Source organism: Manis javanica, chromosome 6, assembly GCF_040802235.1.
Source record: "Manis javanica isolate MJ-LG chromosome 6, MJ_LKY, whole genome shotgun sequence".
Lineage (NCBI taxonomy): Eukaryota > Metazoa > Chordata > Mammalia > Pholidota > Manidae > Manis > Manis javanica.
The window spans coordinates 36,353,528-36,366,012 of NC_133161.1; the positions used below are offsets into that span (position 1 = coordinate 36,353,528).

At 40.2% G+C, this 12,485-nt stretch overlaps 1 protein-coding gene across 3 annotated transcripts in view; it reads left to right on the plus strand.

The window, feature by feature from the left end:
- Nucleotides 1-12,485, plus strand: part of DOCK4 (dedicator of cytokinesis 4) — a 401,868-nt gene that overhangs the window by 272,470 nt on the left and 116,913 nt on the right. For all 3 annotated transcript variants that reach the window (XM_037027398.2, XM_037027395.2, XM_037027396.2), the window contains exon 17: nt 9,227-9,383. In XM_037027398.2, coding sequence (XP_036883293.1) covers nt 9,227-9,383 — 157 coding nt within the window. The remainder of the gene's footprint in view (nt 1-9,226; nt 9,384-12,485) is intronic.

Genomic DNA, 12,485 nt, shown 5'->3' on the forward strand with positions numbered 1-12,485 from the left:
TTTTAGTCCTTGAAAATACATTCTAAAACACCTTCAGGTCCAGTATGTGTATAAAATAAATAAATAAGCAAACAAGCCTAATAATAGTAATAGTAATAATGTAGTCTACCTTTGAGAAATTAAAGTTCTGTGAATTCATCTTCGTTGACTAACACCACCATGGCAGAAACAGCCCAACTCAGCCCGGCTGGATTTTGCTTAGTAGAAATCTGATTTCTTTATGGTGGGACTTACTGGCTTCCTAACCCAATACATCTGAGCAGAAGAAGGACCAGGTAAGAACCAGCCCAACACATGATGGTTCTGCTTCCTTGATTGAAGGATTAATTTGATGGGGTAGCCTAGGCTGTAAGAATCTGTTGCAGATTCTTTTATTTCACCTTTCCTACCTAAAGGTTTGTCCATAAATCCTTTGTGGCTCATAGGTTTTCCTACAAGTTTTCAGTTTCTGTGCCCCACCTACTCTGTAGAGTGCTGCACAGGCACTTGTCTTCACTGGCCACTGTCTTTGAGAAGGATTTCTCAGATTCAGGTGAAAGCTCTTGCTTTCCCCTTATCCTTCCCTATAGTCTGATTACACTCAAGTAAAATGAAACATGGGCTAAATGTCCGGGTATGCCGGTGGGCCTGCCACATGCCTTGCTGCCTAGAGAACCCTCCGTGCTCCTCCGGCTGTCCCAAGAGGGGCTGCCCTATAACCGTAGTCACTGGCTCTTAGACAAGCCAGAGCATATGTGTCCCCCCTGCACCTGGGCATAGGAGAGCTGTGCAAACAACCCTTGTTTCATTATGCATTGTGAGAGAAATTAAAAGATAAACATCTGCAACATTTAAAAAATTAAGAATAAGTAATCTGGTAAGTTTAGCATAGAGGCATGCCAAGCTGAAGACAAAAAAAGTCTAAGATAACTTAATAGGTAGACATGTCAGCACTGAAGGCAGTGTGTGTGACATTCAGCCCCTTCACTGTAACAAATTAATACCACTATGTTTTCAGTCTTCCCCAGATGCTCTGCCTTAACAGAAACCTGAATCTCCTCTGCTGAGAAAGCTTCCTGAGCAGCTTGTTGAGTAGGGAGACCTCGTCTTCTGAAGGCTTGTGTCCAGGGTTCAGAGCGCTGATCCATCTAAAGGCCCCAGTGCCTTAAAGATACCAGTTCTCCACCCTCTCGTAAAGAGCTGCCTGCCTCCCTGGGCTCATTCCATGCAGTGCTGCAGCTGTCCACCAGCCTAATTACTGTCTCCTCCCAATACACATTTACTGGCCAGCACGGAAGAGTGTGGAGATGGGGCTGGGCAGCTGTTCAGCGTAGCCCCTAGCTCAAAGCCGTCTTCTGTTGGTTGGCCTGTCCAGTGCCCTCTCCTCTTGTTTCTCGGTCACCTGAGTTCCAGCAACCTTCACTTGTGTTGTGTCACTGTGACCTCTCCCTGGCCTTGCTTCATCCACAGCCAGCAGGATCTTCCATGTGGGTGGTAATAAATACTACATGGATGGATGAAATAATCCAGAACCACTTCTAACCAAAAGTCTTAAATTCCCCATATCCTGACCCTAACCTTTCAACCTTCCAATTTTCTGATACCTGTTTTTTTTTTTAATCTTATTCTCCTCTGATAGGCCCTGCCTGAGTTCACTTTCTCCCTTTCCTTATTCAGGGTGTCCCTTGACCCTTAGTTCTACTGTGCCTTCAAGGGAAAAAAACACCAGCCCTGGATCAGTCCTCCAACGTTGCCCTTCCCATAGCAGCTGAGGATGGCTAGAGGGCTGACACTGTTGTTACAGGTTAACCTGATGAGTGCAGATACAGGACCCAGGACCGTCAGCACTGCAGGTGACCGAATCAGCTCTCTCAGTCCGCACCAGAGCTCTTTGCAAGATTTTGCCATTCTGCCTCTCCCACCACTTCCCTTCTACCTACTTAACAGAGCAAACAGTAGCCGTCAGACAGGAACTTCCTTTGCTTCCTGTGCTCTCTCCCTTTCCACTGCACACTTATCAGCATCCTTCCTTTCCTTCCTGCTTCCTGTCTAAAAGGAGAGGCAAGACTCCTTCCCTCCAAGGCTAATTCTTCCACCTGCTTCCTTCAGGGTCCTCCTCCGGCCTGGCTCCCCTGGGACCTGCTCCTCTTGCTCTTGCATCTGTAACTGTTTCCTTTCTTCTGGCAGTATCCCTGAATGTAGACATGCTCAAGCCTTTTTGTATAAAACAAAAAAATTTTTATAGCCCCCACACTCCCTTTTCCCTTCTGATCACAGCCTGCCTACATGAAAAACCAGTCTTCTCGCACTGTCTTTTCTTCCTTAAATTCCCCTTCTTCCTCGGGCTGCATCTGTCCCCACATCTTAAGTCTCTCCCTCAAGGTCACCAGTGCCCACCAGAGGCAAAAGCCACTACGCACTGTCAAAATTTCTCCTTGTTTGACTTTCCTGTAGTGTGTAACATGCTGCTTACTCCTCTTTTTGAAAAATGTCACATTGTTTGGTTTGTCTGAGCATTTTCCTGAGTTACATCCTTCCCCTTTGAAGATACTTCTCTCTTCTCTCCATACCCTAATGTCGGTTATGTTGGATTTAATCCTTAGCCACCACCTACGTCTCCTATACTCTAAAACCATCTGATCTACTTTCATGGGTTAACTTGCCACATCTCTGCTGAAGATGACCAGATTGCTAGCCCAGAACTTTTACCAGCTCTCTGAACATCTTCAGCTGGATTTGCCAGAAGCACCTCAAACTCAGCACCACCAAAGCTAAGCTCCTGCTGCAAACAGAGCCCTGCAGATTTCCTTGACTTCTCACATGTCTACCTGTCTAAGCTACTGGTTGCATGACTGGTCAGTTCATCTCCTTGATAGTATTTCAGTCTAATTTAAATCGGAGGCGAATATCAGAATCACCTTGAGTTTTTCCTGGTTAAGAAGTCTAGGGTAGTCCCAAGGCTTTTTGTTTTGAAAAATCCTATGTTCCAGTGATACTAAACTACATATGGTTGAATAAACCTGTACTTTTAAAAACAGTTGTTTTTAAAGATATTTTTAAATTACAAAAGAGCAAAAGTAGTACAGGAAATTCCCATATGCCCTTCACCCAACTTCTATTTATATTAACATCTTACATAACCTTGGCACATTAATTGAAACTAAATTGCCCTTGGTGTAATACTGTTAATACAAAACTTATTTGAATTTCACAAATTTTCCCACCAATGTCATTTTCTGTGTCAGGATCCATTTAGGATCCCACGTTACATTCAATTGCCATGTCTCCACAGTCTGATCATGCACTTTTTTTGTTGTTGTGGTGGTGGTGGTTTAATTTTTTATTAAGATATGATTGATATACACTCTTATGAAGGTTTCACATGAGAAAACAATGTGCTTACTACATTTACCCAAATTATCAAGTCCTCACCCATACCCCAATGCAGTCACTGTCCATCAGTGTGGCAAGTTGCCAGATGATCATGCACTTTTTATACCCCCAATGCGTCTATATGCGTGTTGTCTTCCATGTAATATGCCTTTCCCTGCTCGGTGAGCCTCTGATTCGTTATGACTGAGGTCAAGTAGTCCCTTTCCCAGAAGGCCTTTCTTCCCTTCCCCAGGAGAGCTGGAGTCCAGGGGTTTCTGAGCAGTTTTTAATCAATATTAACAGATGAGTACAGAGGTCAGACGTGTAGTGGCCTCAAGGACGGGACTCTGTTTATTTCCTTGTTACATTCTTAACACCAAATTAAAGGGCTGGCAAATAGTAGGAATTTAATAAGTGTTTAATAATGACATTAAGGATGGCTAATCATATTGAAAGAGTCCCTAAAATAAGGTATTTTGCTTCCACAGCTATTTCAGTCTGGTTTTGTAACTGCTAATATATCATTCCAGCTGGATTGTCTACCTTACTGTGTTTTTTTAATTTAATTCTCTATTTCCAGCAGATTACAGACTCCTTAATTAGGTAAATATACTATGGATTTCTGTACCAGGTTATTCCCGAGTAGATAGTAGATGCTCATCTCCCAGCCACATAGCTTGCATTAATTAGTACAGATACCGCATGTCTGGAACACTTTATGACTGACCATGCAGGCCTCTTTCACATGTCTCAGACAGTGGTCAAAAAAGTGGCCCAGGGTACAATGCCCCATTCATTGTTGTACCCACTACTTTTAGTTCTAGGCAAAGAGGTCTTTCCAAGCTGTATAATCATAAAGAAAATTGAGATGATTACTGCTACCACAGAGCCTGCATTTAAATTCTTTTGTGAGAGGCCGAAGGAGCATCTCTCTCCTGTCAGATCTGATTTCAGTCTCAAGTGTGGTAAAGCAAAGAGCTATTTCTCAATGCCACTGCTCTAATTTGTAATAAATTAACTTCATGCCTTTTTAAGATGACTTGCACAGCTCCCAGCCTATCAAAGCAAAACAGAGTTGTCCTTTACTATGACAGTGGCACTGTTTTGTTTCCACAATCCAGTAGCAGTCTCTAGAGGCTGTGGCCATGTTGCCTTATTTATTCTAGAAAGAACAGTTCAGTTAATTGTTCCCTCATCTATCCATCATCATACATCTGTAACATCAGTAACACTCTAGCTGTGTCTGTCAAGGGGATGGGAGGACAGTATCTTGGTGTCTTATTAATCTCATGTTCATATTGCCTTCTTGCATGCCTGCGCTGGATTTGATGAAAATCTCAAATGCTAAGACCAAAAAGTTGTTTTGCAAGTATTCCCCAGAATGCAAGAGATCTCTACTTAACCATCCATCTAGTTTAAAGTGTAACAGGATTTTACTGTGGTAACAAAACCATATATCCACTACATACCACGTTGGTGCTGCAGTTTTATGGTGTTGAGCCTGGATTGCTCAGATTCACAGGCATTCAAACATCCAACCGTGACTCTCTTGCTCTGGTGCTTCCAGTTAAAGTGCAGGAATGCAATGCCAGGCCATGCTTTTCCAGCCGTGTTGCTGTGACTGCATCGACTTTGGGCCCCTCACAGGAGGAAGAGATCATTCATTCTTCTTTGCTTCTCTGGTCCACGCCCTGGTTCAGAATCATTCAGTGCAACCCCTTCCCCCACCTGGCTGAAGAGCACCTGAAACATGGACTGCTGACTCTGTCTCACTCCCTGAGTCTGCTGGTGAACAGTGCACTTCCTCCTAAGAGGTCAGAGAACCTTTTTGGTGTAAACTTTTGCTGACACCTGCCCCTGCCCAACAGGCCCCCTTCTGGAGCACCATTTCTGCTCTTCAACCCATTTCTCTTCTATAGATTCTCTTCTATTGAATGAAAGAAAAGATGACCCCTAACTCATCTGTTCTGTTCTCTAGCTCCTGTGTCACACCTCATCTCTTCCTACTTCAGCTTCCTGTCCACTACGCCCAGGTCACACGGTCCCTTCTCCTTCTGTCTCCCATCTGGTTTCAGGGCTTGCGCTGACCATCTTGCTGCCAGACTCATAGGCTTATTACATATGCAACTATTTCAGCTCCACAGACCACTCTACACTGTCCCTCATGGCATCTCCTGCAAACATGTTTTTTTTTGAGAAGTGAACTGTTTGTGGTCTTCTTAGCCTTACCCACCATTCAGAATGTTACCTATAAGTCAATACAATTTAACTTTGCTATAGCAAAACTCAGAACTTAGTTAAAACAACAAGCTGAGGTCAAATAGTTCCTTTCCCAGAAGTGCTGGGAAGGGAGCAAAAGGAGGCAGTGTTATGTAATAGTTGTAAACATAAATTTTGGCTTAAAACCTGACTCTGATACTAATACTGTGACTTTGAGCAAATCACATATGCAACTCAGGTTTCACTGTCCTGCCTCATGCAGTTATTATGGGAATAAGAAAATACATGTAAAGTGCTTTGTAAACTGCCTCACATTTAGAAAACCCTCATAAGTGGTAGTTGCTTGGATTGCTTTTAAAATCTCCAGTGCTGGTATGATGTGTTAAGGATGCATGCTAAAAACCTCATAGAATAAAAGAAGATATACTATGAGATTGTTCTGTCCAATTTCTCCAGGCCACCTAAGTTCTTCAGAAATAGAATAAAGCCTCCAATTCTAACCTTGTATGTAGCAGATCTCCTTTGACTCTATGGGACAAAAAAATCAGTTTTGAACCCCTGGTAAATATTAATATGTTCACAGAGACCAAAGAGTGAGGACATGCTTTTCTTTACTAACTCAATGGGTAGAATTCTCCCATCTACTCTCCCCTAACACACACACACACACACACACACACACACACACTCCAGTATTCTTGCTGGAAGGTCGTGAAATAACTTTTATATTCATAGTAATGTTTATATTATTACATTTTGTACTTGAGTGAGGGTGATAGGCTTTAGCCATAAGCAACTCTCAAGGTGTCACTCCTCAGACAAGCTCACACACTAAGGCTTGGCCTCCTTGGCTGGGGGAGAAGTGAAGTGAACCAGGGTTGGTGCACTGACCTGGCCACAGTGCCTGGCCCTGGAAAAGGCAACCAAGTCTTCCACCCACCAAGAAGAAGGATTTCTGTGGGGGCAGGATTTCTGTGAACAGATGGAGCATACCAGACTAGGTCAGGAGACCTGGAAATAGCTGGACAGTATGCTGCATTCGAATGACATTTCGGCCAATAGGAAGTGGTGGTTAGTCAGATGGAGCAAAAGTCAGGTGGGGGAATACAGACCAGAACATGATCCTAGCCCTGTAGACCAGGAAATAGGGTCAGTTGGAGGTTACTGTGACTCATGTTATGACTTGCTGTGTTCCAAGCCCTGATCCCAAGAATGAGATGGGGAAGGGGACAGTGAGTGATCCAGGGTTCCAGAGCATTACTTTGCCTAAGCACTCTTTCTGCACAAGGCATTTGAAGTGTTCACTTTGTATTATTCTTTACACCATATATATGTGTGTTCATGCCCTCTTTTGTCTATAGGCAATATATCACGGTAATAAAAAAAGCATTTGGAGTTGTAGCATTAGAAGAGAATTATGAAGGCTATTTATTGTGTTATAGGCACTCCTGTTAATGGGCCAGTGTGCTCGAAAAACATCTTGTAATATTGTGATTCTGTTTCTCTAACCTTGTTACAGAGGTCTGTCTTAAAGATTTATTTAAAATTAAAAAAAATAAAAACATTTCTGACTCACACAAAGTACTTGAATACCAAAGGTATTCTCTGCTTAAACTCTTGCTATTATCAGGACAGTAGCCTTGAAAATATTTAAACAAAATAAAGGGATAAAGTTCCTGTGAGTTTAAAAAATTTATACTCAAAATTATCTAAACTGTATTAAGAATATCTTACAATACTTTCTCTCAAAAATTTAAAGTCACCTTTTTTACAAAACCAATACACAGATCATCAAAATAGAATAAAAACAGCGTACTCTCATTACACAGATGATGTTAACTGCTAATTCCTTAGAGTTCTAGATATTTTTCTGTATGAACTGTTTCATGCAAATGACATTACATGGAACCTATTTTTTAATAAACTGTTTTTTTAGAGCAGTTTTTGGTATACAGTAAAATTGAGAGGAAGGCACAGAGCTTTCCCATATACCCCTGTCCCTCCACCCCCAAATGCATAGCCTCCCCCATTATCAACATCAGTCACCAGAGTGGGTCATTGTTTACCAGGGATGAACCTGAGTTGACTCACAATAATCACCCGCAGATGACCTCAGGGTTCACTCTGGGTATTGTGCATTCTATGGGTTTGGACAAATGCAAAATGACCTATATGCATTATAATATCACACTGCCCTAAATAACCTCCATGCTCTACCTGTTCCTCCCTCCCCCACCAAACCCTGGCAAACATTGATCTTTTCACTGTCTCCATAGTTGTGTCTTTTCCAGAATGTCATATAGTTAGAATCATACAGTATGTAGCCTTCTCAAATTGGCTTCTTTAACTTAGTAATATGCATTTAAGCTTCCTTCATAGCGTTTGTAGCTTGATAGCTCATATCTTTTTAGTGCTGAGTAATATTCACTGTCTAGATGTACCACAGTTTGTTTATCCATTCACCTTCTGAAGGACATCTTTGTTGCTTCATAATACATACACTGCTTAATCCACTTTTTCAGGCAATGATTTTTCTGTTGGCTAAATTTTTATCTCATCTAGAAGTTTGTCCATATAGAAATGTAAAAAAAATCATTTTGAGCAGGTTTGTCCAAATCCAGGACCATTTGTTGCATCTGGTGTGTTATTTAATCTAGAACAATCCCTTTTTTCATATAACACTGGACTTGAAGAGACAAAGGCATGCATCCTGCAGAAAGTGCCATCTTCTGGATCACGTTGCTTCCCCAAAGTGTTCAGCAGGTTGCTCAGTCTCTTACATTTCCTATGAAGTGGAAGTTGGATCTGTAGTTGTGGTAGATTCAGGTTCAACATCTTGGGTAAGAATTCAGTGTCGATAGTGATAATGTTTCTTTGCACTGCCCTGCATTGGTGTGATGGCAGCCCGGCCCCCTGGCATGCAGTTGAATTTGTCCTCTTGCCAGAGGGAAGTAATCTGGGTGTTGCTAAATTGGCATATGAATTTCCAGTTCTTATCAAAATTTTCCTGCTGACATTAGCTCTAAGTAACAATCCCTGACTAAAGAAAGCATTACGTTAGGCATATGAAACTATTTTTTCTAAATCTGTAATAATACTTTTCACATTTGTTAGTTGCCATTTTCTTTGAAGTAGCTATTTCACATAGTGGGACTATTAGATTACTCTAAAATAACAGTTTCTTCTAATTACCAGTTTTCAAAGTAAGGTGTTATTTCATAGTGGCCTCAGATGAGATGCTGGAAGAATGTAAGCATATTTAAAAAATGGCTCTGGCCACTGCAGATATAATTTCTTGAGTACTTCCAGTGTATCAGGCAGTGTGTTAAAAGCCTTATATAATCTAATTCTTAGGATAACACAATAAGGTTTTAGAGATAGGAACGGAAATCCCAAGTGGTTAAATAACTTGATAAAGTTACTTGTGTGGGAAGTGACAGAGTTGGAATCAAACCCAAATCAGCTTGAGTCCAAAATCCATGCTTAATTCCTTTCATACATTTTTGTTGCATTTTACTTAAAAGCCAAATTCTATTTGTAATGCTGTTTGGAATGTTTCCCAGTTCATGAACACTAGCAATGAAAATGGTGCTTAATAATTCTCATGAAATCTCTTCTTCCCTTCCCCCTTTTTTAAAAAAAATGTTTTTTACAGTGTGAAGAAAACACAAATCTTCAGGATACTACCCGCTACCTCAAACTTCCCTTTTCCAAGGGTATTTTCCTTGGGAATAATAGTCAAGCCATGAAAGCCACAAAGGAGTCTTTTTGGATAACATCTTTTCTCTGTTCCACAAAACTTACACAAAATGGTAATGTATAATACTGTTTATTTGAAATCTCTTATTCTTAAGTACTCATGTGAATTTTGGTAGGCATACTCAACAAATACCGCTGTTACATTTAAGAACCTTGCACCAGAAAAACTGTTGGTCTTTCTGTTTATAAATTCCAATAAAATGGAAGCAGTTGTGCCCAGTGATCTGTTAAATGCCTGTAATTTAAGGATTTCATAATTATCCCAGTATTGGGATCCGACGACACACCTCTTCATATAAACCATCAAAACCCAACTGCTTAAAAAAAAAACACACACACACACAAAGACTGCCACCTCCTTACTCTCTCTTGTTTTATAGCTGCATAGACAGTGCTAATTGCAGGCTTTAGAATAAAGGCTGTTTTTGTTTAATTAGATGGATATTGCTTTTCTGTGCTAGCATTGCTTTTTATGTCAGTGGTTGCTTAGCAAGTTATGATTAATAAACCAAGCTCTTCTTCTTGGTAAATTGTCATGAAAACATCATCTGTAATGAAGGAAGTAAATTAACATTTTTGAGTTTTTTCATGGTTGCCACATAAGGCTTCTGGCTAACATCTGGAATGTCGTATTAGTAAGGCAGATTCATTATGTGGAGAGAATCACGTCATAATAAGGTATTGTGTTTCATAAAATGTTCCTGTGCCTAAACATTTGTAAATGATATAAGTTCTTTCAACTAGTGTCATAGAATAGCATTTAGTGGGAAATTATTTCTTCTCTTAGAACATAGGTTCAGAAAAGAAGCAAAATGTAGTGCTGTGAGACTGACAACTTTCAAGGGACTTCTCAGTTTCTCATGTGGTGCTACCATATTTATAGAGAACTTTGGCAAATGATTCTTTCACATTTTTATTAGTTTTTGTTTCTCCTCCTCCGAAAGTATTTTTGGAGAAATACATTTTTAAATTAACCACATAATTTGTTTTTAGTAAATTGGATCAACTGTGGCTGTCACATGGTTAAGATATGTCAAATTATACCAGACTTGTATCAGTATTCAGTGGGTAATGATTTTACTTAAAACCTTCATTGACATACTCTGTAATGATTGTAAAGCATTTACCAAACCTCAGGTATTTTTTTTATGGGGCCAGTCTACTCCCATGGAGGTTATGAAGATGATAAAATCACCCTGTTATTGACTCCCTGAAACAGAATTTTTATTCATCCTATGTGGATTAGTCGGATGTGTGTGTTATAGAGCCTGGGTTCACATGCAACTGATTGCCTTTAGTAGAATTTTTTTCACGTTGTATTAGTTATCTTTTGCTGCTCTAATAGTGACTATAAACTTACTGGCTTTAAAAGAAGGGAAGTGCATTATTTTTCAGTTCTGGAAGTCAGAAGTCTGGAATCTCACTGGGCTGCATTCCTTCTGGAAGCGCTAGGAGAAAATCTTTTGGCTTACCTTTTCTAGCTTCTAGGAGCCACCTGCATTTCCTGGCTCATGGGTCCTTCCTCCATCATCAAAACCAGAAGCATAGCATCTTCAAATCTCTCTCACTCTTTCTTCCACCTTTTAAGGATCCTTATAGTTACATTAGGCCCACTACATAATCATAATAACTACCCCTTAATCTTAAAATCTTTGATTTAATTACATCTGTAAAATATCTTTGTCATGTAATATAAACATATTCACAGGTTCCAGGAATTAAAACATGGACATCTTTGAGGGCCATTATTCTGCCACACAGATAAACCTAATAATAGATTATCTGCAATCAAAATATTTGACCCTGCATCCTTAATATGTTCTAGTTCTCAGATTTATGATGTTAGACAGAATTTTGAATGTAAGATAAAACCAATCCTGTGATTTAAAGTTGCTGTTTTGTAAAAGCAGAGGACATTTTCAATTAAATAGGGGTCAATAAACTATTCTCAAAATCATTATATTAAATATCTCACTGTATGGTAGGCAATGCTTGGTTCATTTTTTGACACTGATAAATGCTTAATTATCATTTGACTTTGATTAACCTTGTCAGTGTAAGACAGCTTAAAATGAACCAGGACATGAGTAGAGTATTTCAAAAAGATGGGAAGGAGGAAGGAAATTAGTTGATCTTCTTGAAATTTACATGCTAGACTCACATCTCTTTGTAGAAATAATCCAGTTCCAAATTGGAATTAAATTGCTCTGTATTCATTTTACTCAAGTTGGAAATTATACAAATCCCATTTCCATTACAATTGGGCATTTAGTAAGTGATGTGGTCTCTAGGAACAATTTCCTAGAGTAGATTTTCCTTTCAGGATCCCTAAAATGTATCTGTGTGCACAGCTTTCTCTATATTCCAACATGGTTATATAGTGTGTCAAGGCCAGAGCACTCTGCTGGACATCTGTGATTGCCAGATCAAGTAGGTATTTTAAGCTTCTTAAAAGCAGGGATCAGGAAAGAAATCAGGAAGAAAATTTGTTAGCTTCCTTGGGCTGTGCAACACAACTTAGAAAAAAGTTAAAAAGAATGAAAATAATGCTAAATTTAGTCTAACAGTCATACAGTTGACTTCCCCATATCCCTTTTCCCCCCAAATAATGTGTGGTTCATTCCATCTCTTCCTGAGACTGCCATTTAAAAAAAAGTAGGGATCATGTCATCCACCTATTTGATAACTCTTGGTAGATTAGGCATACATCTAAGTGTTTATTGAATGGAATTTATACAACTGATATTTTCTGTACTAAGTCATAGCTCCTAATTTCCAACTAACATATCTTCAAATGGCTGAAATAGAGACCTAAGAGATGACAATTTTAACTTAATTCTGTACTTTGCCTACATAACTAATTATGTCCCAAAGGACATACTACTTTACTCTTCCTTTTGTTCCGTAATGAGCAGTCTCTAAGAGAGTCATCAGACTTCTTGCGGGGAAGATGGCCACCTGATCCTATTGTCTGGACCGCTGTCATCTGCTTTCCAGGTTCCCCACTGCTGCCTGTGGTGACGCCACTTTGGCCAGCAGAGCCACCTCCCTCCTCTGCGCACTCTCCACTCTGCACCCTGGGCCTGCCCTGGGCGCCACACAATGGCCTTGCTCCCAGGGCCAGAGAGCAAAGAGATGGGGTGCAAGCCAGAGTG